At 41.8% G+C, this 23669-nt stretch overlaps 5 protein-coding genes across 5 annotated transcripts; 4 read left to right on the top strand and 1 right to left on the bottom strand.

Moving 5' to 3' along the window:
- Positions 1 to 301: 301 nt before the first annotated feature.
- Positions 302 to 5622, top strand: vash1 (vasohibin 1). The gene is made up of 7 exons (XM_022750778.1): positions 302 to 1197; positions 1637 to 1725; positions 2136 to 2192; positions 2600 to 2674; positions 2953 to 3334; positions 3924 to 4033; positions 4246 to 5622. Exons 1-7 carry the CDS (start codon positions 976 to 978, stop codon positions 4316 to 4318), a joined length of 1008 nt encoding a protein of 335 aa, XP_022606499.1. The 5' UTR covers positions 302 to 975; the 3' UTR covers positions 4319 to 5622.
- A 1422-nt stretch (positions 5623 to 7044) lies between these two features.
- Positions 7045 to 11482, bottom strand: angel1 (angel homolog 1). Its single transcript, XM_022750799.1, has 10 exons — positions 11400 to 11482; positions 9894 to 10958; positions 9534 to 9763; positions 9357 to 9426; positions 8822 to 9264; positions 8551 to 8692; positions 8312 to 8422; positions 8178 to 8211; positions 7906 to 8069; positions 7045 to 7817 (listed from the first exon to the last, which is right to left on the bottom strand). Exons 1-10 carry the CDS (start codon positions 11464 to 11466, stop codon positions 7657 to 7659), a joined length of 2487 nt encoding a protein of 828 aa, XP_022606520.1. The 5' UTR covers positions 11467 to 11482; the 3' UTR covers positions 7045 to 7656.
- Positions 11483 to 11961: 479 nt separating this feature from the next.
- lrrc74a (leucine rich repeat containing 74A) lies at positions 11962 to 15755 on the top strand. Its single transcript, XM_022751026.1, has 13 exons — positions 11962 to 12070; positions 12318 to 12493; positions 12570 to 12677; positions 12794 to 12887; positions 13082 to 13131; positions 13233 to 13314; positions 13391 to 13476; positions 13560 to 13754; positions 13847 to 13942; positions 14112 to 14255; positions 14393 to 14497; positions 14786 to 14871; positions 15146 to 15755. The coding sequence occupies exons 1-13, from the start codon at positions 11962 to 11964 to the stop codon at positions 15753 to 15755; spliced, it is 1941 nt and encodes a 646-aa protein (XP_022606747.1).
- Positions 15756 to 16231: 476 nt separating this feature from the next.
- Positions 16232 to 18125, top strand: LOC111225983 (olfactomedin-4-like). Its single transcript, XM_022751054.1, has 5 exons — positions 16232 to 16285; positions 16397 to 16570; positions 16659 to 16871; positions 16939 to 17086; positions 17169 to 18125. Exons 1-5 carry the CDS (start codon positions 16232 to 16234, stop codon positions 17996 to 17998), a joined length of 1419 nt encoding a protein of 472 aa, XP_022606775.1. The 3' UTR covers positions 17999 to 18125.
- A 3114-nt stretch (positions 18126 to 21239) lies between these two features.
- Positions 21240 to 23088, top strand: LOC111225991 (olfactomedin-4-like). Its single transcript, XM_022751061.1, has 5 exons — positions 21240 to 21311; positions 21402 to 21569; positions 21655 to 21867; positions 21963 to 22104; positions 22191 to 23088. Exons 1-5 carry the CDS (start codon positions 21252 to 21254, stop codon positions 22982 to 22984), a joined length of 1377 nt encoding a protein of 458 aa, XP_022606782.1. The 5' UTR covers positions 21240 to 21251; the 3' UTR covers positions 22985 to 23088.
- Positions 23089 to 23669: the final 581 nt, after the last annotated feature.

Raw genomic sequence — 23669 nt, 5'->3', positions numbered from 1 at the left:
AGCCTTCCGCCACAGTAGGAGACGCTACACGACTGAATTAGTACAGTACAGTACAGTACAAGCGCCCCACCACCCCAAAAAAATGGTGCATTTAGGTGCTGTTAATAACGTTGAATATGGGATTTTATTATGTAGATATAAAGCGGATCTCAGTTTGACACCTCGCGAGCAGCACCTGAATGCAGCATTTGTCACGGCTGAGATCATGCGTTGCTAAGTATAGAGCATGCGCAGTACGCGGAGGTCTGGGAGTGTCTGAGCGGCTCGTTGGACGTGAATCCAACCCGCAGTCACTGAAGCCAAGAAGAGCATCTGCATGAACAATGAACCGGTTGACTTGGAAGGAGATAATGTGGTGAAGCGGACTTGCAGTGGACGTAGAAGGACCGTCGTGTTGGGATTGTACTAGAGCAGTGATTTGCTGGATATCTGTGGTGTGAATGACCTCTAACGGTACAGGGAATTAGTCATTTCCAGTACTTTGTTGTCTGCAGAGTCAATCCTCTTATAGGCAGTGATAGCGTTACATTGGCGGGCTTGTGTTTGCTTGGTGATCATTATAACAAGCTGCACTTCTAAAGGCTAAGTGTCTTAATCTATACATTTATATCAATAGCTGAATTTTGGATGGCCTACAGGCTGATAGATTTTTACCAAAGTGCTGAATAGTTACTGCAAAGTCATTGTTTATTCTAAATAAGAGGAATTTTTTGTAACCCACTTATTAAATCATTGCTTCATATTCACCTGCTTCATCTTCAGAGGTGAGTTTTATATACAGCAGATCACCTTTACATTGAAGACAGCACTGCATTGACTCTGAGAGACACTAGTAGGCACAAAGCTGCTGGATGTCATGAGTTGGCCATCTGTTGTGGGAACCTACTTGCTAGCAGATTAACCAGTGAAAGGGTCCAAGGCATCAGTCAGGACATTTGTGTGCCAGGACTCTGTTGGCTTCCCGGTGGAGGAGGGATGCTGAGGGCCACCGTGGGCTCAGTGGAGGAGAGAGATGAGGAGCAGGAGGATGAAGGTGAAGAAGAGTTGAGGGATGGAGGGGTGCCTTTCTATGTGAACAGAGGAGGACTCCCGGTGGATGAGGAGACTTGGGAGAGGATGTGGCGCCATGTGGCTCGAATCCACCCCAACGGTGAAGCTTTGTGGAAGGAGATCCGGGGTGCCACTGACCTGCCCAAGGTAAAGTGTTGAATATGTGAAGTTGCAGCTGATACCCATGTGGAACAGTTTACACCCATGTGTTATGGGAAAATATTGAGTTACAGTGTTGCTATGCAGTTCCACATGAGTGACAGGAATACAGACAGTCATGTGCCTCTAAATACACTATAAATAATTATTTTTGCTGATAAATTTTTTCCAGTGTAATTATAGTCATAAAATACATCACACGGTTTTTCCAATTTGCCCTGCACAGTACCTTTTGTGTTTGTATGGATGTGTAAGACCTTGTAGTCATTTCTCATGAGACTGGTTAAAGAACAATTAAGATACTTCCACCATTAGTTACACTGAATAGAGAAGAGCATCGAGGTCAAACAATACTACATTCTCCAGCTGCAGTGAATATTGGGATTGTACAATGGCAATGCAGTTGTTTGGCTCCTCTGTCCCACAGATTCCAGTACCGAGTGTGCCTACATACCAACCTACCACCACTATCCCACAGCGCTTGGAAGCCATACAGAAATACATCAGGGAATTGCAGTATCCTTTTGCTGGTTACAACATAATAATGATTATTGAGTGCATTTAAATGTTTTTTCTTAATTTGTCATTTATTGTTAGACAGATACGTTTTACACACTGATCTTACTCAAATGGATATAAGAGTGAAATAAGAAGTGTAATACTTACAGACAACCGTTTATTAATCCCACTGACCCACTGTTTTAGCACACTTTGATAGATATGGACCATACATGAGAAAGTAGGTCACTGTAGTATTATATTCTATATTAAGCAAAAGCTTGATTTCCAGTCAGAGCAGACTTTTCATCCATAATTAACCAACAACCTATGAATTACACAAAGCTGTTAAAGAGGTCGTTTCTTCCCCTCACTGAAAGCAGCCTGATGTTGCTCTGTTATAGTATGATCTTAACTGAGGCCCACAGGTACAATCACACAGGAACACAGTTTTTTGAAATCAAGAAGAGTCGTCCTCTTACTGCGTAAGCCAACTTTCTTTTTAACCCAAGGCTGATGATCATCAGTGTTAGACTCACAGAGCTTCGTGGCAGCAGTCACGGGATGTCAGCAGCACTGTTTGTTGATTTCTTATGGTTTAGCCTGTGTTGCTGATGGCTGACGCATGTAGATCAGCTGTATCTCTGGTTTATCCCAGGGCTTTGTGAGTCAAAGCTGATGTCAATCAGCAGTGGCCTGGAACACACTTGTCCTGACCTCACTTTATTAGATTAAGTAGCACAGATTTCATTTCTGTGGCTCATGGAAAATGTTTTTGTTTGACTGCATGAAATCAATAACAGTGCATTCCTGTCATTTGTACTGCAAGTCATCAGTGTACTAGTGTCTTATACCACAGAATTACATGTTCTTGTTCAATATTTCTGCACAGGCTGATGGACATCGCTAAGGAGATGACGCGGGAGGCTCTGCCAATCAAATGTCTGGAGGCGGTGATCTTGGGGATGTATCTTTACAGCAACAGATGATGTTGCATGACAATTTAGATGCTATGTCTTCAAATTGTGTTATGGTGTGTTTCATTAGTATGACTGCTGAGGCTGACAGCTTTCCAAATATTGCTCAACAAAGTGTCTAGATGTCTTTGGATTCTCCACATGTTATGGAAGCAGTAGGCTAACAACACTTGAAAACAAGGAGCCAAATCTGCATTGATTGGACAGGATTTTTTTTGCCATTTTATGACATTCAACCATCCATTTCCTTGACCCCACCTTCATACAGTTACCTCACCAACAACATGCCGGGTGTGGAGCGCTTCCCCCTCAGCTTTAAGTCTCAGTTCTCAGGGAACCACTTCCACCACATTGTGCTGGGAGTTCACAGTGGGGGACGTTTCGGCGCTCTTGGCATGAGCCGGAGGGAGGACCTCATGTTCAAGCCCCTGGAGTTCCGCACACTGATGGACTTGGTGCAGGAATATGACGGAGCCTACAGGGGCTACTGGCACACCCTCCACAAGGTCAAGATCGGCCAGTATGTGTCCCATGACCCTCACAGCGTGGAGCAGATAGAGTGGAAACACTCAATACTGGATGTAGACAAGCTGACCAAGGAGGAGCTGCGGAAGGAGCTGGAGAGACACACTCGAGACATGAGGCTGAAGGTACAGTGCAGTAATGAAAAGAGTTTTCGTGGTGAATGGCAGTGCAGAAGCAGATAGCAAATGTGGGAACACATTAAGCAGATGTTTTTGCATGTTTAGCTTTTGCTTTATGCTTCTATCTGAACTCTCACTTTCCAGCGGACACTAGTGCAATTTGATGGAGCCCTTGCAGGACTAAAAGCAATGATGAGAAATATAATTTGTCCGCAGCAGATGGACTGCCCTTCCTCCTTATCAGGTTTCCTTTGACATGCTGTGTCCACGCACGGTGACACTGAGTGTCAACCTGCTGTTTGAGGAGCGGTTTCTCTCAAACAATGCTCCCTCTCATCACCTCTAATGCTAACATAATGAAGGCTGCCTTGATGCTGAGCTCTGTGTATAATAAAACTAATGTGATGGCTTGACTCTGCTCTGCCGTGCCTCATGCATGGCTGGCTCAATCCATCAATAGCTGATCTTTTACACTGAGTGCTCTGCACAATCACATTAAAGACCGACACTCAGTACCATGAGGACATAAGCATAGTGTAACTCACCCATGTGATGTTTTAAAGTGATTGAAGTTTTGTGTGAACTGTTTTTTCAGATAGGAAAGCCTGTACCTCCCTCTCCAACCAAAGACAGGAGAAACAGCATGGGTTCCCCCCTCAGAGGACCAGGCAGCCCCATACGCAGGATCAGCCGTGTTGAGAGACGGTATGACTAATCATGTGCTCTGGATAATTTAGGTCTTCACTAAAAATACAGGCACCATAACCATTGATGTGTAATCTTTATAGTCACTGGAAAAGATTTGGACCACAGATGTCTCATGAGCTAAAGGAGTGTTTTCTGAATTAGTCACAGTTTCCTTCTTATGTGAATAAAACTCTTTGTCCTGTTTCTGATTTGTGTTTTTGTTGTTGCAGTCCCTCAGGGGAGAAGAAGGTCTTGGAGCAAAAATCGTCTGCAGACATGAACGGATACCAGATTCGAGTCTGAGGAAGAAGTTTAGTTTGCTTGTGAAATTTGAAGGTACCACACACTGGTTTCATGGGGCCACTGACTTACTCTAAGGCTTAATTCTTTGTACACATTGGCCTATTCACAGGATGTAGTTTCGAATAGGTCACCAGCAACTTTTCCTCCCAAAAAAAAAACAAATGCCTCATTCAGCTTCCTTATGTCAGTGTTGATAGAGGCTTTTTCAGGAGTAGTTACTGTGCTCAGTAATTGGTGCTGGCAACGCTCCCAAATTATAAGAAAGGGTCAAATGTGCAGTCAATTGTGAACATTTTTAAACAACTGCAGAGTTTTGAGGACTGTACACAATGTTAAATATGAGGGTTCCCTGAAGCTAGGCAAGACTACCACTCAGTGTAAATGTGCTACTGGACATATCATAGGTTTTTTGTGGTGTTGCTATGTTCAACAAAAGCTCTTAAGGCTTGTGTGCAATCTGTATCGTCGTACTGTACATGTAAGTGTGCAAATACATTTAATGTAATTTTAAATCCACTTAGGCTCTGCTGGGCAGCAAATGCTTGTGTAGTGACTTAGTTTGTAAACCACTACCCTCGTGCCTTGTATGACAACTCAAAGAGAAGAAAAACACTTTTATATCCAATCCATTATTGTCATTGCCTCACTAAACACAAAGCAGTGTCACCTCTGCTCTTCTAAATTACCTTGAAATAAACTGACTGAGTTAATACCCAGAGGCTAGCATATTTAGCATGCTATCTACCTTACAGAGATGTTGACTGAATATGGGATTGAATACATTATATGCCTAAGTGTATCTAAGTGTAAGAAGGCATCTGTTGAGTGAAAATATGGGTCAGTGTGTTACTGAATATAAAATCTTTCAGTGAATCAAGACATTTGTCAAGGTGACTCACGACAACGCAGCTGACTTTATCTGCATTTAATGTAGATGTAAATTACTAAGAAGTCATATGTACTGTATAACTGCTTTATATATACAATTTCTAACTTTTATTTGTAGCAACTTTATCCAATATTTCACTTGCCTTAAGTGGTATCCAAGCAACTGACTTCCATTTAAGTGTAAAGTGTAAAGAAGTTTGTTTACAGCACTTTTATCTGCATTTTGTAATTTTTTTTAATTGTCATTTTATACTTCCCTCAGTGTTGGTGATCACCAGTAGACCACTTAATATTTACCACACACTGTTCTGAATATGTTGCCACAGCCAACATTTTTATCTGTACAGTAGGTGTTGTCCATTTTCATTTCAATATTCTATTACACAATTGTTTTGTACCAAATGACTTTTCATTTACAGGACCACAATAAAATTGTCACCAGGATTGTGGCAACACAACTTGTGATTGTTTTTTTCTTTAAATTAGTTATGTTTTTAATTACCTTGCCCTTTTTTAAACAGCGTATGTCCCAATAAATCCACAAATGAAGGCAGGGAGTGGGCGCCAGTTTTCTGTCAACCTTTGGCACCAAGGCAGATGATGACGAGAGCCGACTGAAGAGTTCTCCAAACACTACCCTTGTTAGGTTTACACAAAGGAAACTCAACGCCAACAAGTCTAAAAAAGGGAGGCATAGGCTTCAGTGAATTTAAACACTCAGTCAGAATAAGTGGGACACTTTCAACATGATTTAGATCTCAGAATATTGTTCAAGCTAGTTTCAAATAGAAAACCTACGCTGACAAAAGTGAGATAGTTATTGTGAAACATTATTATTCCATGCTTCACACTGTCTTGGTGTTGCCAATGTTTGCTGAATATCTAAAAATATTTATGGTAGGATGCTTGCAGCATGTGCTTTGCTCTCATGATCAGGGATCCTGCTGTTTAATGGATCCCCAAGTCGACCCTGCCTGCAGCACAGCAATCAGCTAATAAGGTTTAATGGCTGCTGCATTCAGTGAAAACCAGTCAGCGAGGAACCACTTTGATGCATAGGCCAGAAACGTAGCTCTGAGATGGCTATGTCTGCATGTAAGGTAAAACACTCTCATGTTACAATGTACTACTGTAAAAGCACATGAGAGAGTGGCAACATTTTTGTAAGTGAGCTCTTTAGAATGAGGGTTTGTTAATGTTGGGAAAGTCTGTCCTGAAGTTCTTGGTGAATTATGGAGACAGAAGTCATGAGAAAGATAAACAGATCCCTATCCTCCCTTCTGTGGATTCCAGATGTCAAACACTTTGTCCATCAGTGTTCGTAAGATATAGAAACAGAAGGCATTATGACCTATTTGGAAAGAAAACCTACTGACCTATTTTATTTACTTACATGCATTTGATGCCATGGGGGGAAATTAAGACACAGAATACTATTCTACTGCACATTAAAGGGTTCAACTAATGGGTGATTGTATTATATGGCAAATATATTTTACATACAGCACTGACGAGAATGAGTGAAAAACAAGTGAAAGACATCCTACTGATGGGAAACTACTTCACAGACGTTCTATAGCCCACACATAACACAAAGCTCCCTCACTGAGCCCCGTCATGCATGAGCACTCAACTATCTACATAAATTATTCAGTCATGCATCAACCAGACAGACACACACACACACACACACACCCACAAGTACACAGACATCTTCACCCAACAAACTGACGTCCTCGGTGTTGTGGGACAGGAGGGGCAGAGCCGACATTCATGTCACAATCTAAGCACAGGATACACAGGGAGGCCAGCACCAACTGGAAGATTTAATGTGAGTGGATACATTTAACGTTGCTACATCATAAATCCAGAAAGGAACTATAAATTCTTATTTCAAGCCTGGAGGCATTCATGTAATGTCTGTAATGTGTTAAAGATGAAAAATAATGAAGCTGGCAAAAATTAATGGAAAATATTTATTCAATATTTCTAACAATCTGAAAAAATAGAACTGACTCATAATTGGAGAAGTTTCATTCTCATTTCAAAATTAGGTGTAAAATAAATTAAAATATGACAGCAGTTATCAATAAAATGAACAGGTCAGTGCATTATCACACCAAAAAGAAAGCAATCACTACCTTCATTTTTTAAATGAACTTTTACATCACCACTAATAAGATTTTTCATATCTCACTCATGGCTCATCATTTATCTGATGAAAACCATGTGAGACTGAATGTTAGCATTCATTATTTTTTCCTGGCCCTTTTGAACAAAAATACTGACTTCAATTCAGTTAGAAAACTATGACCCTCTGTTGCCAGTGTTGAACCACAAGTAATGGCATTCTTAATAATAAAAACAAAAACCAAATGTGTGCAGAGCAAGACCTGAATCATTTGAACAGAAATATGCTTATAATTTCACTTCACCCACAGTGTTTCCTATCATGCAGCATTCAGGTCCAGTTGGAATTTGGCCATAAGACTGAGATGGTCAGAGGGGAATATGTGATTGGGAAGGCCTTTCATTGACCATATGACATCTTCTGATAGGAGGGAGAGACTACCAATCAACTTCAGACCTTCACTCAGAAAGTCACCACCATCTAAGGAAAATTAAAGGAAAAACAACACACAAGTTATTTAATGTAGCAGATTATTCATATCGAACTGCTTCATGACACGCCCCCGTACCTTTTTGAGCAGAGGTTAAGGTGCGTCTTGGGGAGTAGAAGATGTAGTCAACAGTGGCTCCTACTTCAGAGTGCAGGGTTGTGACTTCTGAGCTGCCAGAGCCTGGGAGAACATGTTTATAGACCGACTCCAGGTCTAAGTGATGACTGATAGTGTGTCTGAACCTGTGACACAAAATTTATGACTAATATCACATGGTATAAAAGCAGTAAGAAGCAGTAACAGTTGATCCTTCAAACTACATTATGACAAAAAACTGCAGGGAAACTGACCTTTTCTCATAAGGCTGATTCCCCCTTGAAGCATCTGTGCACAAGAAGAAGACACATATATTAACACAATACAGTAAGGAAATCAGTTTTTTTTAATGGCAGAACTAGTATAAGAATATGTTGCTGGTGTGTACCTGGTGTGTTGTCAGTCACGCCTGGGATCAGGTTCAGGTCCACCGGACGGACACATGCAGCTGGACAATAGCGCAGCTGTAGCATAAAGTCATGCGTGTACTGACATTTGCCTATACACGAGGAACAAATGTTAGATATTAAGTTGATTGAGGGGGGAAATAAAATTTAAAGGACTGGTATCCACTCCTTGAGTCAAGATTACTTAAGTAACTGTGTACAAATCACTTCAAACACTGACCTGATTTCTGACTCTGACTCTCAAACATGTTGTTGACAGTTGTGTACTGGCAGCTGTCAGTGATTGCCAGACAGCTGGGCCACAGGGGAGCAAACAGCCTGTAACAATGGGTTTTGTAGGACAGGTCCTCTTGACCCGATATCTGTAGGACATGGTGAATACATGCGTGGTTACAGAGGTAACTGCTGCAAGCACCATGACAGAAAATTTAAAATAAAGAGCTTAATATAGCTAAAGAAGTCCACAGGAAGTGATGTAGGAGCAGTCTCACCATCCACGCTGGTAGTCCCTGGTAGTAGAGCTCGCCGGTGGTGATCAGCTGATACAGAGGCATGTGTGGGACAGAGTTAAAGTCTCCACACAATACAACATTACAGTGTTCGCCTTTGGCCTTACAGGACTTGACCATGCTGTCGATCTCTGCCAGCATTATGGCTAACTGAGCCAGCTTCACGTCTCCCCTCCTAGGGTTGAAGAGCAGGTGGGTGTTGGCCACGCAGAGGAGTGGGCCCTTCACCTTGGCTTCGGATCCCTGGGTGACCACTGGCCGAAGCAACAAAACTATGCCCACATTGTGTCGGTCCAGGAGATCTGTCTCCGGCCTGAAGTACTCCAGTGGAGTTACCGATACTTCAGCGAAGCAACTGTTTCGATAGCAAGTAGCACAGCCGTCTGTCTTGGTCCCTGTACGCCTCTTGTACACACAGGTGTAGCCTGGAGCAACAACATGACGACAAAATATGTAATGTCTTCGTCACAACATCCCCCATCATTATTATTCCACAGTTTTGTCTCAGATGACCTACCCATCTGAGACAGGACTGGATACAGCTGTTCATGGTAGTGGTTCTCCTGAACCTCTTGGAGACACAGAATCTACACACAAGAGGACACACACCAATCATCAGTGGACGCCTAGTGTAAAAATGTAACTAAAATGGAGCTAGAATAAATTTCCGAAAAAGAAGTTGTATTAAACTCACATCTGGTGTCCATTTCAGTATTTCCTCTAAGAGTTGGTTGCAGCGGTAGCTCCAGTCCAGCACATCCAGAGGACAGTGTATGTAAAGCTCCTGGTTGGCCTCCAGCAAATCTTGAGCAAGGATGTTGTAGGACATGACAGTGAAGTACATCTTTGTGAATGGGAAGGGTACCAGGGCAGGCTCTGCTGTAGCGGCACTCTCATCTACCTCCTCCCATACTCTCCACATCACTGGGTGGAAGACAAGCACATACATACAAGTCTGTGCAAGCAACAGCTTGATGTTAAACTACTCACAAGCATTGACAAAGCCCACTACAGTGGAAATATTACAATTGAGGGAAAAAAGTTTAACTCTCACCTTCAAAGGGCACTGTTGGCTCTGTTGGAGGGTAATAGCTCACACTGGGAAATTGCCACAGTGGGCATTGCACTTCTTCTGCCAAACCAGGTCCTGCAGGGAAGTGCCAGCCAGTTTGTGTATCATGTTGCCCAGTGAATTTAAGGTGGGTTTGATTGTTAGAGAGAAGAGAGGTAAATACCAGCTTAGAACTGTTTTCCCCACCGTGCCTTTCATGAGCAGAGGGAGCTAGGTATTCATCCCAGCACTCAGTTATTTTATCAACAGTTACAGATGGAGTGACAGATTCTTCCACACTTGGTATCTGTATTTGTCTCTGTACTAGACAGGTAGTTTCTTGTATGCTGTCTTCGGCTGGAGTTACTGACTTTCTCAAGCTTTGTATTTGTGCCTCAGCTGAACAGGTAGTTTCTTGTGTGCTGTCCTCAGCTGGAGTTACTAACTCCTCCAAGCTATGTATCTGTTTTTGTACCTCTGCTGAACAGATAGTGTCTTGTGTGGTGTCCTCAGCTAGACTTACTAACTCCTCCAAGCTACGCATCTGTATTTGTACCTCTGGTGAACAGATAGTGCCTTGTGTGCTGCCCTCAGCTGGAGTTACTGACTCTTCCATGGTGTGTATCTGTATTTGTTCCTGTACTGGACAAGCAGTTTCTTGTATGCTTTCATCTGTTTGCAGGCACTTTAACTGTGCCTCAAGTGCTTGCTCTGGACTGACACCCTCAGTGTTTTGTTTCCTATGCAGCACAGAGACATCTTCTTGCTTGGGAACTTCCACTGTGTTGTGCTGCATCTCACTCATCTTTACAGTCTCATTCTCTGTTTCTTCACGCAGGACAGCCACCAGCTGTTCTTTGTCTGTGTCAATTCTTGCATCCACCTCTTTTTCTGGGCTTTGCTCTTTCATCCTTTCTTTCGTTTCTCCCTTGGTCCATCTGCTTTGGCTGAGCCACTGGTCCAGCAGGGTTGTCCGAGACTGGATGAAAGTCCTGGTTGTGACAGCACCACCATCCCACACTGACCTGCCATTAACCACTGCAAGAGGGAGACCCTTCTTTGAGGCCTCTGTAAAACAAGATTAGTCCAAGGAAGCAGTGATGCATTCATGTTAAACTAAAACTTACTGAGCTTTTTTTCTTTGTCAAAACATAAACTACGCCAACAACGTGATATTCTGACGTCACGGGGGCGTCAAAAGCTCAGGAACAGGTGCAAACAAACACACGTTGCTATGAGCTAAAGTTAGCTAAGCTGCAATAACAAGACACGCTCTGTTTTCGTTAACATAAAGGAGAAATTGTTAGCATTACCACACACTGGTCACACCAAGGCTGATATAGAAAGTGAAACCGCCAACAAATAACAAGACAAAGTTAGCAACGAACTAAACCTAACGTTAGCAACCATTAGCTCGTAATAGCTACTCAGGGGAAACGCACACAGCTGACACTAATTACATGACACTTTGAAACACGGATACCTTTGCAAGTGTGCTTTAAAATTTACCTGAGCGTCGACCGGTAAAGTACCGTGACAATGGGTAGAGCGCATAAAATAACAGGCTGCCAATCATGTTTCTCAGCTAACATCAGCGCATGCGCGTCGTCGGGTTGTTGGTGGAAGTGAGGTTCGGGGGCACAAGTCAAATGTCACTGGTGTGGTTTCCTCATGGAGGTGTTTGTTGTTTTGAGTTTGTAGTAATGTATTAAAAAAATCCGACATTCTATAAAATGAGATGATATGAAAATGCACATCATCCAATGAAACACTATTTTACTCAAAATCATTTCACATACTGTGTGCCATGCTGTTCTTACAGTATGTTTTGCTTGGAGTTACTAAAAACACAGGATTGTAACCACACTAAGGCATACATTTTTAATGTCACTACACATGACACATTACCTTAGGGGTAGAATTACCTGCTAGACAGGACAGGCCTATTTCATTTCACAGCACAGGCCCATACAGAACAACCAGGGATAAATGGGCAAATAACCAAAAGACTGTTCCTTTTTTGTCTAGGAAATGGTTTCAAATAGGACATAAGCTCTACCTGCAGACTGCAATGTCGACACTATCTTTTGAGTCCCTTTGCTTAAAAGATGATGATTGTCTATCCCCAACTCAACCACAGGGCGAGGAGGACGAGTTTGACACAGACTTGGATTCGGATGGTAAGTATGTTAAATTAAGTCTTGCATTAATTTTTGGAATTCTTGGCTAAATACTGTTCTTAGTGTAAATCTGTAAAATCATATATAACATACAGCACATATATACTGTAAATTCATTATAGTGATGTAAAAACAAAACAATGCAATTAAATGGCTTGTGTCAAGAGTTGCCATAAAATATAGCTCACTACAATAGGTATAAGCAAGAGCCCATATATTCATACTGTATGGGGCTATTTGTTTCCAGAAAAAGAGGAGAGCAATAAGGAGGCATCTGTAGCTGAAGTGTACCTGCAGGCCTGCAAGCTAGTGGGTGTGGTGCCGGTCTCCTACTTTATACGAAACCTTGACTGTACAACAATGACCCTTACCCACCATGGGCTTGGACCTTTGGGATGCAAGGCACTTGCTATTGCTTTGGTGGTAAGTTTAAAATGCCAGCGTGTTATTGGGTTTGACTTTTTGAAGTAGAGATTACTGATAAGCTCTTTGTGTTTAGTCTGATATGCATATCAACACTCTGGAACTGGCAGACAATCACATTCAAGCTGAAGGAGCCAAATACCTTGTGGAGATGTTGAGGGCTAATTTCACCATTCAGCATCTGGTATGTAGGACTGCAAACTCACCACCAGAGGGCACAAGTGCTTTTCCGGTGATATTTCACATGGCTTTCACAGTGGAGTATAAAATGTACTGTACCAGCATCTGTTTTGCTTTCAGGATTTGTCCAATAACTATCTACGGTCCGCAGGAGCTGAGTATGTGGCTAAAATGTTGCTGGACAACATTTCATTAAAGTCTATTAAACTTTCAGGTAATTTGCACATTAACAGCATTTAACTGCACTGATATTAGCTGGGAGTGACACGAAAATGTTGAATTGTTGAAAAACAACATTTCTTACAGTAAATCAGTAGATCAGTAAATTTAACAATGATAGTAATACGATTATTATTTTCATCATCATCTCTATTTTGTATATTTAAACAAATAATATTTTCCTATCAGGAAATGGATTTACTGATGATGATGCTAAATATTTTGCAGATTCCTTCTCGGTAAGTTGTTAAAGAAGAATTAACCATTTCTTTTATTTAAACATTTGTTCATTTTCATATTTTCTCAATGACCATATTGCTAATATTCTTTTAACACTTAGAGCAATTCCAGAATTAAGGAACTTGACATAAGCCATAATGAGTTCTGTGGAAAAGGAGGCGAACATTTGGGACAATTGCTGGGTACGGTCAAATTCACCAGTCTTAATATTTTTCTAAATGTGAGATTTTTCTCTGATTTTACCATCTACTTCTACAGCAAACAATGAAGGTCTGGAGGTGCTGGACCTTAGCTGGAATCATCTTAGGATGAAAGGCGCTGTAGCTTTTTGTGCAGGACTCAAAGTATGTTTCTATAAGAAATTCATTCGATCATTGACTTGTTATACAACATTTGAAATCATGTACTGTACATTTTCAATATTTAGGTGAATATGATGTTAAAACACCTTGACCTATCATGGAATGGTTTTGGGAATGAGGGTGCCCTGGCCATGGGAGAGGCCCTAAAATTCAACAACACTCTGGTGCACCTCAACCTCAACAACAACCGCCTCACCAATGAGGGCATCAGCCTGCTGTGCAGAGGTCTTGAGTTCAACGACACACTCCGTGTCCTGCTGGTGGGTGGACAAAGTTGTATTAAGCCAACACACATTATCACTTTGGCTACAGATAAATTGTAAGGTGATGCTTTATTCTTATACTCCTGCAGCTGGCGTTCAACTCTATAACAGTAGAGGGAGCACTGGCCTTGGTTAATGTGGTAAAGAACACACCTAAAACTGCCTTGGAGGAGATAAACATGTGTGTGAGTGACTTGTTTTCGGCACTGTTTTGCATCCTGATCCAATTATCCTGTTATGCAATCTGATCGCAGTTCAAACAAGTCACATTAGCTGTTGCCACAGTTCAGTTTTGTGTTAATTTTAATCAAGACAAGATTGCATTGTTTTTTTTTTCACCTTCTTAACAAGCAGAATGTACTGGTAAATGAGAACTTTGTGCATCTGTTGGAGTTGACGTGTCAGGAACATCCTGGTCTGGACGTGCAGTTTGGAGGGGTGGGGGGCTTCATCGCTAAGAAGCCACCAAAACGTGTCGATCCAATGAAAGTCATTCAGGTCTGTCTGTGTAATGTCTAACAAGTGTTTTACTCGCACAATAATGGAGTAAAACGGTCAAGACACTGCATCTCTTTCTTTCTTTGGTTCTGTATGTATTTAATAATTGATAAAACATGTTCTTCCTTTTTCAAAAGGACTATCTGGATAAACGCAAGCTGCGCCTGTGGGATTTCTTTCGGAACATTGACAAAGATGGCACCATGCGAGTCCCTGTCGCTGACTTCAGGAAGGCAGTGCAGGTTTCTGAATAAATATCGATTCATTTAACTGTGTAGGGTCAGTGACATTTGCAGGAAGAACTCCACTGATGGATTTCAGTGACAGAATACGATGAGACTGTCCTCTGAAATCATCCGTGATGAAGTCTCTTCCAATCTTATTCACAACTGTTTCCTGATGCTGATCGTGACCGACATAAAACACATAACTAATCAATAAAATCATGCAGTAAAGAACTTCACTGATGCATTGCATGAAAAAGTAGAGACTCTGACTCTGTCTTTTTTTGTTGTGTAAAACCATGATAGCAATCAAGCATTCCTTTGGATCGATACCAGATTGAAGAGCTGATTCAGAGACTTGATCGTGACAGGACAGGAATGGTAGACTACAGGTGAGCACATCTGGTGTTTGATTACGGGGCCTCTAAACTGCGTCACAGAATAGGCCTGTGCTGGCTAAGGTTTACTGTTGGAAAACATTGAGAAACAACACTGCTGTGAATCTTTTTTTTTTTACAGTTGCTCGTTTTATTATTATTTCAGCGATGGCATAGTTGAACCATGTGTGTTTTAGATATGAGCTGGGAATTTGTCCAAATCTTCACTTTGAATGATGTTGTAAAGTTTGGCTCCACAAAGCAAATGCTGTGTAATGTTTCTGTGCAGGGGGTTGGCAGATACAAGGAAACAGATGATGAGAGATCACCGCCGCCAGCTGAGGAAGGTTGAGTCCCGTCAGAAGAAAGAGAAGCAGAAGAGCGACCGTATCCTCAAGACCTTCCAGAGCGCTGTGGAGGCAGTTACGCCTCACAGCTCCATGGTCATATCTCCAGGAGGTGCCAAAGATGACTCAAGTGGTCCGCAGCAGTTTTCTGCCACCCCTCTCAGCTCATGGCACCACATTGTCATGTCCAACAGCAGTCGCTATTCTGTCACTAACCTAAGCAATGAGCACGTCCACCTGCCCATGTTAGGAGGCACCATGTCTTACCGTCCGACCAGTTCCCTGGCAATGCGCTCCTACTCCCAACCCAACCTGCTGGATGACTCCCCTCGCTCTGCCCCAGGCAAGTCCATCTCTGCTCAGGGTATACGCTCTGATCCAGAGATGGGACACAGCAAGCTAAGCCCCACTGCTAACCACCTGACCAGGTCCAGGCCTGCTCTCAACGCCAAGCAGCCGCAGGTTAAAGCCAAAAGCAAGAAACTGAAGAAAAAGAAAACTAAGAAACATGTGGAGAAGGGCTCAAAGAATCTAACACAAACTGTCAAGTGACTGTCAAACTCTGTATAACGCTATGAAATGTTAGCACTCTTTTTGCCTGTTGTCACTGGCTTCTTTGTTACACATAATTATTAAATAAACATTGATTTTCATTCTTCATGTTTCATCCTGTTTCTGAAATCTAAGAAATGACAAATTCATCCATGCAGCAAGTAGGCCATCTCTCAATCAACATTTCATTCAGTTTCCTGCTGAATGGGATGGACCATCGGAGGAAACAAGACATTTCGTCACACTCAGACGGTAGAACCATCCATCAGTGATTCTTAGAATTCTGATGCACACCCAAACGTTAGTAATTCATTTCTGTTTGCTGAAGATATCATAAAGTGTTATATCTTGACATGTGTCTTGGTTAACAGTGCTGTGAACCAGGACAGGTGCTGCATCCTACAGGATGTTGAAACTGGCTATATAAGCCCTGAAGATTCATCTGTCTCAATCATAAGCACTCTGACTGCACCACAATGATCGGCACGGTGTATTTCTTTGCACTGCTGAGCTCCACGATGGCCTGGGGGGTATGTATGGCATGACTTAGATCAGCGAGCGATTCATCTTTAGTCTTTGAGGCTCTATCGACATGAGAGGTAAGCTTGTCTACAGTATACTCATGTGACCCTTCCTCTCAGCGTGTAGGCCTGTGGGGAGAGGGGAGTGCGAGGAATGAGACAGGAGGTGGAAGTGGGGACAGATGTACCTGTGATGCCTTCATGCCCAGTTCAACTTTTCCTATAAGAGACCTGGTGGTGGTAGAGCAGGCAGCTGGGGAGATCTCCCACAAACTGGAGCTGGAGATGGGAAAGGTACATTTTGGAAGCATGTGCAATAACTGGCAACATTTGAGACAAAAAAGTGTAAAATGTTTTTTTTTTTTTCATGACTTGATTTCAGCTGGAAGACTATGAGACCAAGCTGGTAGCATACGCAGAAAAAATAATAAAGATCACAGTGGAAATTGAAAAAATAGAGAAGAACCCTGATGCCTACAATGATGCTGACATGGACGAGATGAAGGTGGAGATTAAACAAGTGGAAGCTCTGATTAAAGAACTGCAGCTTTCCATCAGAGGCTCCACCACCATCTTCGAGTCTCTGCGCGTACAGGTAAGTACTGAGCATGGCCGTCAGTGCGTCGACAAACATAATGCTGACAAACCACGTTATCTTTCAGATCTCAGCCATGGTGGAGACCTTGAATAGCCTGGAGAAGACCTACGACAAGAATGTGGTTCTGGTGACCCGCCGAGAATACATCAAGGTGCAGCTGCAGCTAGAGGAGTGTGAGAGACGCCACCAGGAGCTCTTCAACCCAAACATTGGTACACTCATCAACACTACTACACACATTGAGATCGAAGCAGTCTTTGAACGCATTTAATTCCTTTTCCTCTCTCTCTGCAGGGTCCTGTGCGCACACTGGTATCATCAAGGTCAGCAAGCCCATTGTGAGCCAACTGAATGCCCATCTAAATGCAGGCTACAAATTTGGAGGCTGGGGGAAAGATTCAAAGCCTGTACCTGACAGAGAGTCTATGTACTGGTACTCTGGCTACACTAGTGGCTCCATCGTTGACATTAGGTTTTATACCAACTACAAGAATCTCATTTTGAGAAACCACTTCCAGCATCACAACTTACACAGCAGCTGGATTGGTAAAGGGAACGATTTCATCATCCGTGACAATTCCCTGTATTATCAGATTAACAGTCCATTTGGGTTGGCTAAACTGAATTTCACCAACATGAAATATGAGTCCAGGGTGATTCCTGGGGCTAGCACCCGATTTTCCTACACTAACTCCCCCAATCAAAACTTTGACTTCGCTGCTGATGAGACCGGCTTGTGGGTGACCTATGCTACAGAGGTGTCCAGCGGTAGGATGGTGATTGCTAAAATAGATGAGCCCTCTTTTGGGGTTGAGGCGGAATGGCAGACTAGTATCTACAAACCAGGATTGAGCAACGCCTTTATGGTGTGTGGCGTTCTGTATGCAGTCAGGACAGTCGATATCCAAACGGAAGAAATCTTTTACAAGTATGACACCAAAACCAAACAAGAGAGCTACATCAGGATCCCCTTTGAGAGGTTCCAGGAAAAGTATTCCAACCTGGACTACAATCCCACTGACCAGAAGCTCTACATGTACAATGACGGATACTATGTTAACTATCATCTGTGGTTTAACCACACAACTAAAGCCACTGTTGAGCCACCATTTGTCCTGTCCTAAATCATTATGTGATTTACTGAAATATAACATCTTATAAATGAAACAATGATCGCAGCCTATCTCTAACTTTCTTTTCTTGTAGTTGATGTAGTGCATCATTTATCCTTCTTCTTGAATGCTAATAAATAAATAAATAATCTCAAGCATTACAAAGGTGTCGGGTGTGTTCCTGTGTAAATGCTCATGAATAGAGTATATTATTTGGTGATTCATGAAAATTAGAGTATCACTACTATCAAAATAGATTCAATTTGTAAAATAAAGTAGATGGGTGGCATAGTATTCAGATTTATGATAGAATAATCAACTTTGAAGTCCTATTTTCCCTTTATGTGACCTTGAAATTATATATAACATCCATAAACATCTATACAAAAGGAGGGATTTATTTCCACTATAAGATGAGCATTTATATCATATGTACAGTATGACACAAAAGATATTCAGATTTGATCCAAATCCATCACCAAAAAAAAAAAAAAAAAGTTACATTTGCACATCACATCAATGACGTCATGTCACCATGTGGATCAGAGCTTCTGCTGAGAAGGTCTCCTCTCTTACTCTCAGAGATGCTGGTAGATGGGGAGGGAGCGAGGGAACCCATCAAATAGCAAACTTCTATCTCTGTACAGAACTAATGACATTAGTAAAATTAGTCACATCAGGAAAAACTACCAAATAAACCACAATTCATTCATAATACTGTGAAATCGTCTAATAAACTAGTCTGCAGACCACCACGTGTGTGTGTCTTGTATATACACTGTTGCTCATAAAGTTGGAATAAAATATTTTTTACCTCTTTCCATGAAATGATTGTGACAATGTGATTTATTTCATTTCACCTGGGTAATTGGGAGAATAATGTAATCATTGCACCTAGTCAAAAGTGATTACTGATGCATTTAAATAGGAATAAACAGAGGATTGTGTCTGAAAACATAATTATTCCAACTTTATGGGCAATGGTGTATATATGTATATATATATATATATATATATATATATATATATATATATATGGGGGTTTGAAGGGGGTATTTGCCCAGGGCACCACACAAGCTAGAACCGCCACTGCTGACAACTAAGCCAACTCTATGAGAGCTGATCAAATCTGTTACTGAAGACAGTAAGATATGGTTGAAAATTGGACTGTGATTAAATGTGAGGAGAAATATGTCAATATTTGAAAATGTAACTTAAACCAGCACATGAATGGGGCGCTTAATGTGCAGACTCAATTGTTAGCTACAGCCAAATGTTCAAGACAATTCTCGAGACAAACTTTCATTTTGCGAGTTGTAAATGCACTTCAACAGTCCAACTCTGTGTGGGCCCAAACCCAGAGGGAGTTTACCTCACAAAACTAGTCCGAAGTAGCAGCGCTGCATAGACTGTGTATTATAACCTCTTGTAAACGCAACGTCTGAAACTCCTCTCAAATGCCAACTACCTGTTCCTGGCAAGAAACCACATTTAGGCAGCAGAGAAAAAGTACAAATAGCCCCTTTCTAAATTACTTTGAATGTGGTTGGGTCACAGGGCAAATTTCATTGAGACTTAGTGACTTCAACTTCCTCTCCTTCATCAGGTTTCAAAGACTCCTGTCCAACATTTCAAAGGCCAGACAAGAGAGGTCATGGAACCTGAAATGGTCCATGAATCTCACATGCTCCTTCTAACATGGCCACTTCCTTTTGAATGATGTGATCTTCACTCTTTTTGTGGATTTTTATTGCCACCGTCTGGGCTGGAATTAAGTTGAGACACTTGGTGACTCACTGTTTAAGTCCATTATCAGGCAGCAGGTAGTAGCACTGTGGAGTACATCACGCTTCTGTACCTGAAATGGTGCAGGCACTTTCTCCTTCCTTGTCCTTTTCATTTGCACCATTTGACGTTGACGTTGTGGTAAATATCTTTGCTGGAAAATGTTTCCAAATACTTTACAAAAATGGTATTCACTTGTCTTCTTACTCTGAAGGTAACCAGAATGTAACTGACCAGATTTAGATTCTGGTCTTAATATGTGGAGTTCTCTGAAATCATTCTGATATCATAATTCATTCCGCATCCTTCAGAAGACGTGGTCCACGGAGGTGTGGCTCCACGAAGGGGCCACACCTACAGAGAATTTTCACTTTGCGTCACCAGCTGTTGAACTGAGCTGAAACCCAATACTTACATTTAAAAGAAGTGTAATCCTCAGGCTCTCTGTCAATGTTGTTTGCTGTCATTACTGGCAAGCAATGAATCTTGAGATAGCTTTGGCCACGAACCACCTGTTGGATCCTCTGTTGCCCAGGAAAAGAAGGACAAATTTCTCGGCCACATTTGAGGAAGCCTTTGAAATGGGGCAGTCTAATCGCACTGCTGTGATGCAATCAGTTTTCAACTGCAGCCTTCGAAGGATGCAGCCCCTGAATTGGGACACAGCTTATGTGTTCCTCCTGGCTTTTTAATGCTAGGTATAGTGAAGTGAGGGTGTGGGTCATTTACTTTATATATTTTTACAGAATATATTTTTTTTAACCAATAGGTGCATTGACAGTCCAAATAGGAAGAGGGAGAAAACTACAGGGAATGGTGATTTCCTGGGTTTTCAAGTCAGCATCTAATTCAAAAGCTGTTCTCGTGTGGCACAATATTTCCTTCCTATGAACCATGCTGTTCAAAAACACCACCCAAGTCACATGCATAAGATTATGAAATTAACCATGTGGATAAGGAAATGATACAAAAATCACAAATTGATGCCTTCATTCATAATACTGTGAAAACTGACTTCTGAGGTGATGATACAAACAAGTATGATCTATTCCGTACAAATAAATTGCTTAATTTGATTCAATTCAACTCAATCCAATTCAGTTACACTCTTGAGCGAGTGTAATACAACGTGTCTATCTGTGGGTATGATGACCTCTTCCTGCTCCCATGTAACACACACAGCCCTCAGCTAACAGGCCATAAACTTAACTAGGTGTTGCTAGATCTAACTACACATGGTATTTTTCTCATCCACACCCTGTGTTCAGATCAGACCGTACGTGGTAAAGCTTATTGTGAGCAAACAAGGATAATGTCTGTTATCAGCTTCTTGTGAATGAATGAATATGATGTGTGCTTGTGTTGAGCTCAAACAGTGACCATGGGAAGAGAGAAGGTGTCTGTGATGATCTGATAAGACCTGTCTTTAAAAACCCTCTGATCGAGCCTCCGAGGAGACACTTGAGAGGTAAACTGAGACATGATGCTGCCAGTTCTGCTGCTGCTCCTGCCGGTCCTCAGTCCCGCTTTGGCCTGGATTGTAAGTGACTCTTACTTTCCTTGACTAATTCATGCAAATGTAATAAATGTCATTTATTAGGATTGCCTTTAATTATGTTTTTTTTTTCAGCCAGTGGAGGACTGGGAATCTGGCAATGTGACTGCATCAGTTGGTGAGTCAGGTCAATGTGTTTGTCATGTGTATCTGCCTGACACCACCTTCCCTGCTGACCGGGTTGAGCAAATGCAACAAGTCAGCAAGGATCTGATCCTGGAAGTGGAAATCCAAATGAACAAGGTGCAGTAGGTCTGACCAGTAGCATGATGACTGAAAACATATGTTGTGGTAAAGCATCCTCATGTTGACCTGTGTTTTCTCTCAGATGGTGAGCTATGAGGGTAAACTGGAGATCTATTTGAAAGAACTGAGCGACCTGACTGTTAGAGTGGCCATGCTGGAGAGCAGTCCTGACAGTTACATCAAACTGGACTTTGAGCTGCTCAGGATTGAGCTCAGAGAGTTCGAGGCTATTGTGTCGCAGCTCAAAGACTCCCTCAACTCCTCCTCACCCATGTTTGACAGTCTGTATACTGAGGTGAAAGAGTCATCTGTGAACGTACCTCCAAATAATATTGCTTCGGTCATGCTTAGAGTTATGGATTTCAGTTTAATTAATGTGTTTATTTCCAGATCCGCAACATGACACTCATTGTGAACCAACTGGAGACTTATGACAAGAGCAACCTGGAGGTGATCCGCATTGAGTTCGCTAAGCTGCAGAAGAAGCTGGAGGAGTGCCAGAAGGACCAGGAGTTCATCAAGCCAGATATTGGTGAGGCAGCTTGTCAGGGGATAGTGGGTAACAGTTTACACTGACAGTCATTTTCAACATTTTTCTTTTTTCTTTTTTTTTTTCAGGCAACTGCAATCACACAGGAATCATGAGCATCGGCAAACCCACGGTGGTCCAGCTCAATGCTCATTTGAATGCAGGTTACCAGTATGGCGGCTGGGGAAAAGACTCCAAACCTGTTCGAGGCTATGAGTCAATGTACTTCTTTGGTGCATACGTCAATCCCTCAGTGCATGACTTCTATTTGTACTCTGACTATGAAAAGCTGATTCTGAGGTCTGCATTCAAGCACCATGACATACCAAGCGGGTGGGAAGGTACCGGTAACAATTACATTGTTCACGGCAACACCATATATTACCAGCACAACACACCTTTCAGTATGAGCAAGCTGAATCTGACCAGTTCCACATATGACTCTAGAGTGATCCCAGCTGCTAGTACGAGGTTCTCATACAGTTACTCAGATAACCAGAACATGGACTTTGCAGCCGATGAAAACGGCTTGTGGGTAATGTACGCCTCAGAGGAGAGCAAGGGTAAAATTGTCCTAGCAAAGATAGATGAGAAATCTTTTGGCATTGCCGATGAGTTGGAAACCGGTGTGTTCAAGCAGTTGGCTGGCAATGCTTTCATGGCCTGTGGAGTCATGTACGCCACTAGGTCAGTGGATTTGAACACAGAGGAGATCTATTATGCATTCGACACTAAGACCAAGGAGGAGAAACATCTCAACATTCGCTTCCAGAAGTTCCTGGAGAAATACACCAATCTGGACTACAACCCCACAGATCAGAAGCTCTACATGTACAACGATGGCTACTATGTGTCCTATAATGTGAGGTTTAACAGAGAATGATTCCTCCTCTTTGTGATCGACAGTATTGTGATTGATACGAATGATCTGTATTTACTCTCTGTGTCACCGGAGCTCTACAAAGCTATGTACTGTCTTTTTCTGAATAAAATCAAACTGAAGCATTCAAATGACGTGACTGGCCTTGACTTTTTGTGTATGAATGATACATATGATAAGAGAAATAAGTGTACGAAGAGTTCCAGAAAACCAAATGGAACAATTAACAAAGTGTAAATTACTGAAAGTACGATCCAGTGTGTTCAATCCATTATGGCACCAATGCAAGAAAATATATGGTATGAAAAAAGAATTTAAAAAATCACCTGGTACTTTTTGGCTTCAGATTAGTCAGGTCCAGCTATAGGAAAGGTAAATGCTATTAATAATCATTGTATCTGCAGCCTTTAATAGTGCAGACACACTAATGTTTTGGCACTGCTGGAGCCTGAGGTTACAGAAACAAGACAAATACATACTGTATAGTATATAATCTAAAATAGGTGTATATTTGCCATTCGATAGTAGCTTAAAAAGGATTGACTAATGAGCTTGCACCTTATAATTACAACAGAATCAAAGGAACATATATGATGAAGTACAAAAGGTGCAAGTACAGCAGCACACAGGGATAAACAATTTTCATGTCTTTCAGTGTGAAGATCAAAATGAACTAAATTTACAGGTA

This window comes from Seriola dumerili, unplaced genomic scaffold (genome assembly GCF_002260705.1).
Source record: "Seriola dumerili isolate Sdu_G_001 unplaced genomic scaffold, Sdu_1.0 BDQW01000149.1, whole genome shotgun sequence".
Classification (NCBI taxonomy): Eukaryota; Metazoa; Chordata; class Actinopteri; order Carangiformes; family Carangidae; genus Seriola; species Seriola dumerili.
The sequence above is the reverse complement of the archived record's forward strand: the minus strand, read 5'-3'. Positions and strand labels throughout refer to the sequence as shown.

What these genes read in the sequence shown, in the direction of transcription:
- vash1 (XM_022750778.1), top strand. Translation starts at nt 976, where the DNA reads ATGCTGAGGGCCACCGTGGGCTCAGTGGAGGAGAGAGATGAGGAGCAG. An exon ending in AAGAGTCGTCCTCTTACTGC is followed by an intron (nt 2,193 to 2,599) that starts GTAAGCCAACTT and finishes ATTTCTGCACAG; the next exon opens with GCTGATGGACATCGCTAAGG. An exon ending in GAGGCGGTGATCTTGGGGAT is followed by an intron (nt 2,675 to 2,952) that starts GTATCTTTACAG and finishes ACCTTCATACAG; the next exon opens with TTACCTCACCAACAACATGC.
- angel1 (XM_022750799.1), bottom strand. Translation starts at nt 11,466, where the DNA reads ATGATTGGCAGCCTGTTATTTTATGCGCTCTACCCATTGTCACGGTAC. An exon ending in GCCAACAGTGCCCTTTGAAG is followed by an intron (nt 9,764 to 9,893) that starts GTGAGAGTTAAA and finishes TCTTCCACCCAG; the next exon opens with TGATGTGGAGAGTATGGGAG. An exon ending in CTTAACCTCTGCTCAAAAAG is followed by an intron (nt 7,818 to 7,905) that starts GTACGGGGGCGT and finishes AATTTTCCTTAG; the next exon opens with ATGGTGGTGACTTTCTGAGT.
- lrrc74a (XM_022751026.1), top strand. Translation starts at nt 11,962, where the DNA reads ATGTCGACACTATCTTTTGAGTCCCTTTGCTTAAAAGATGATGATTGT. An exon ending in CACTTGCTATTGCTTTGGTG is followed by an intron (nt 12,494 to 12,569) that starts GTAAGTTTAAAA and finishes CTTTGTGTTTAG; the next exon opens with TCTGATATGCATATCAACAC. An exon ending in CTTTTTGTGCAGGACTCAAA is followed by an intron (nt 13,477 to 13,559) that starts GTATGTTTCTAT and finishes TTCAATATTTAG; the next exon opens with GTGAATATGATGTTAAAACA.
- LOC111225983 (XM_022751054.1), top strand. Translation starts at nt 16,232, where the DNA reads ATGATCGGCACGGTGTATTTCTTTGCACTGCTGAGCTCCACGATGGCC. An exon ending in TCGAGTCTCTGCGCGTACAG is followed by an intron (nt 16,872 to 16,938) that starts GTAAGTACTGAG and finishes GTTATCTTTCAG; the next exon opens with ATCTCAGCCATGGTGGAGAC. An exon ending in GCTCTTCAACCCAAACATTG is followed by an intron (nt 17,087 to 17,168) that starts GTACACTCATCA and finishes CTCTCTCTGCAG; the next exon opens with GGTCCTGTGCGCACACTGGT.
- LOC111225991 (XM_022751061.1), top strand. Translation starts at nt 21,252, where the DNA reads ATGATGCTGCCAGTTCTGCTGCTGCTCCTGCCGGTCCTCAGTCCCGCT. An exon ending in TTGACAGTCTGTATACTGAG is followed by an intron (nt 21,868 to 21,962) that starts GTGAAAGAGTCA and finishes GTTTATTTCCAG; the next exon opens with ATCCGCAACATGACACTCAT. An exon ending in GTTCATCAAGCCAGATATTG is followed by an intron (nt 22,105 to 22,190) that starts GTGAGGCAGCTT and finishes TTTTTTTTTCAG; the next exon opens with GCAACTGCAATCACACAGGA.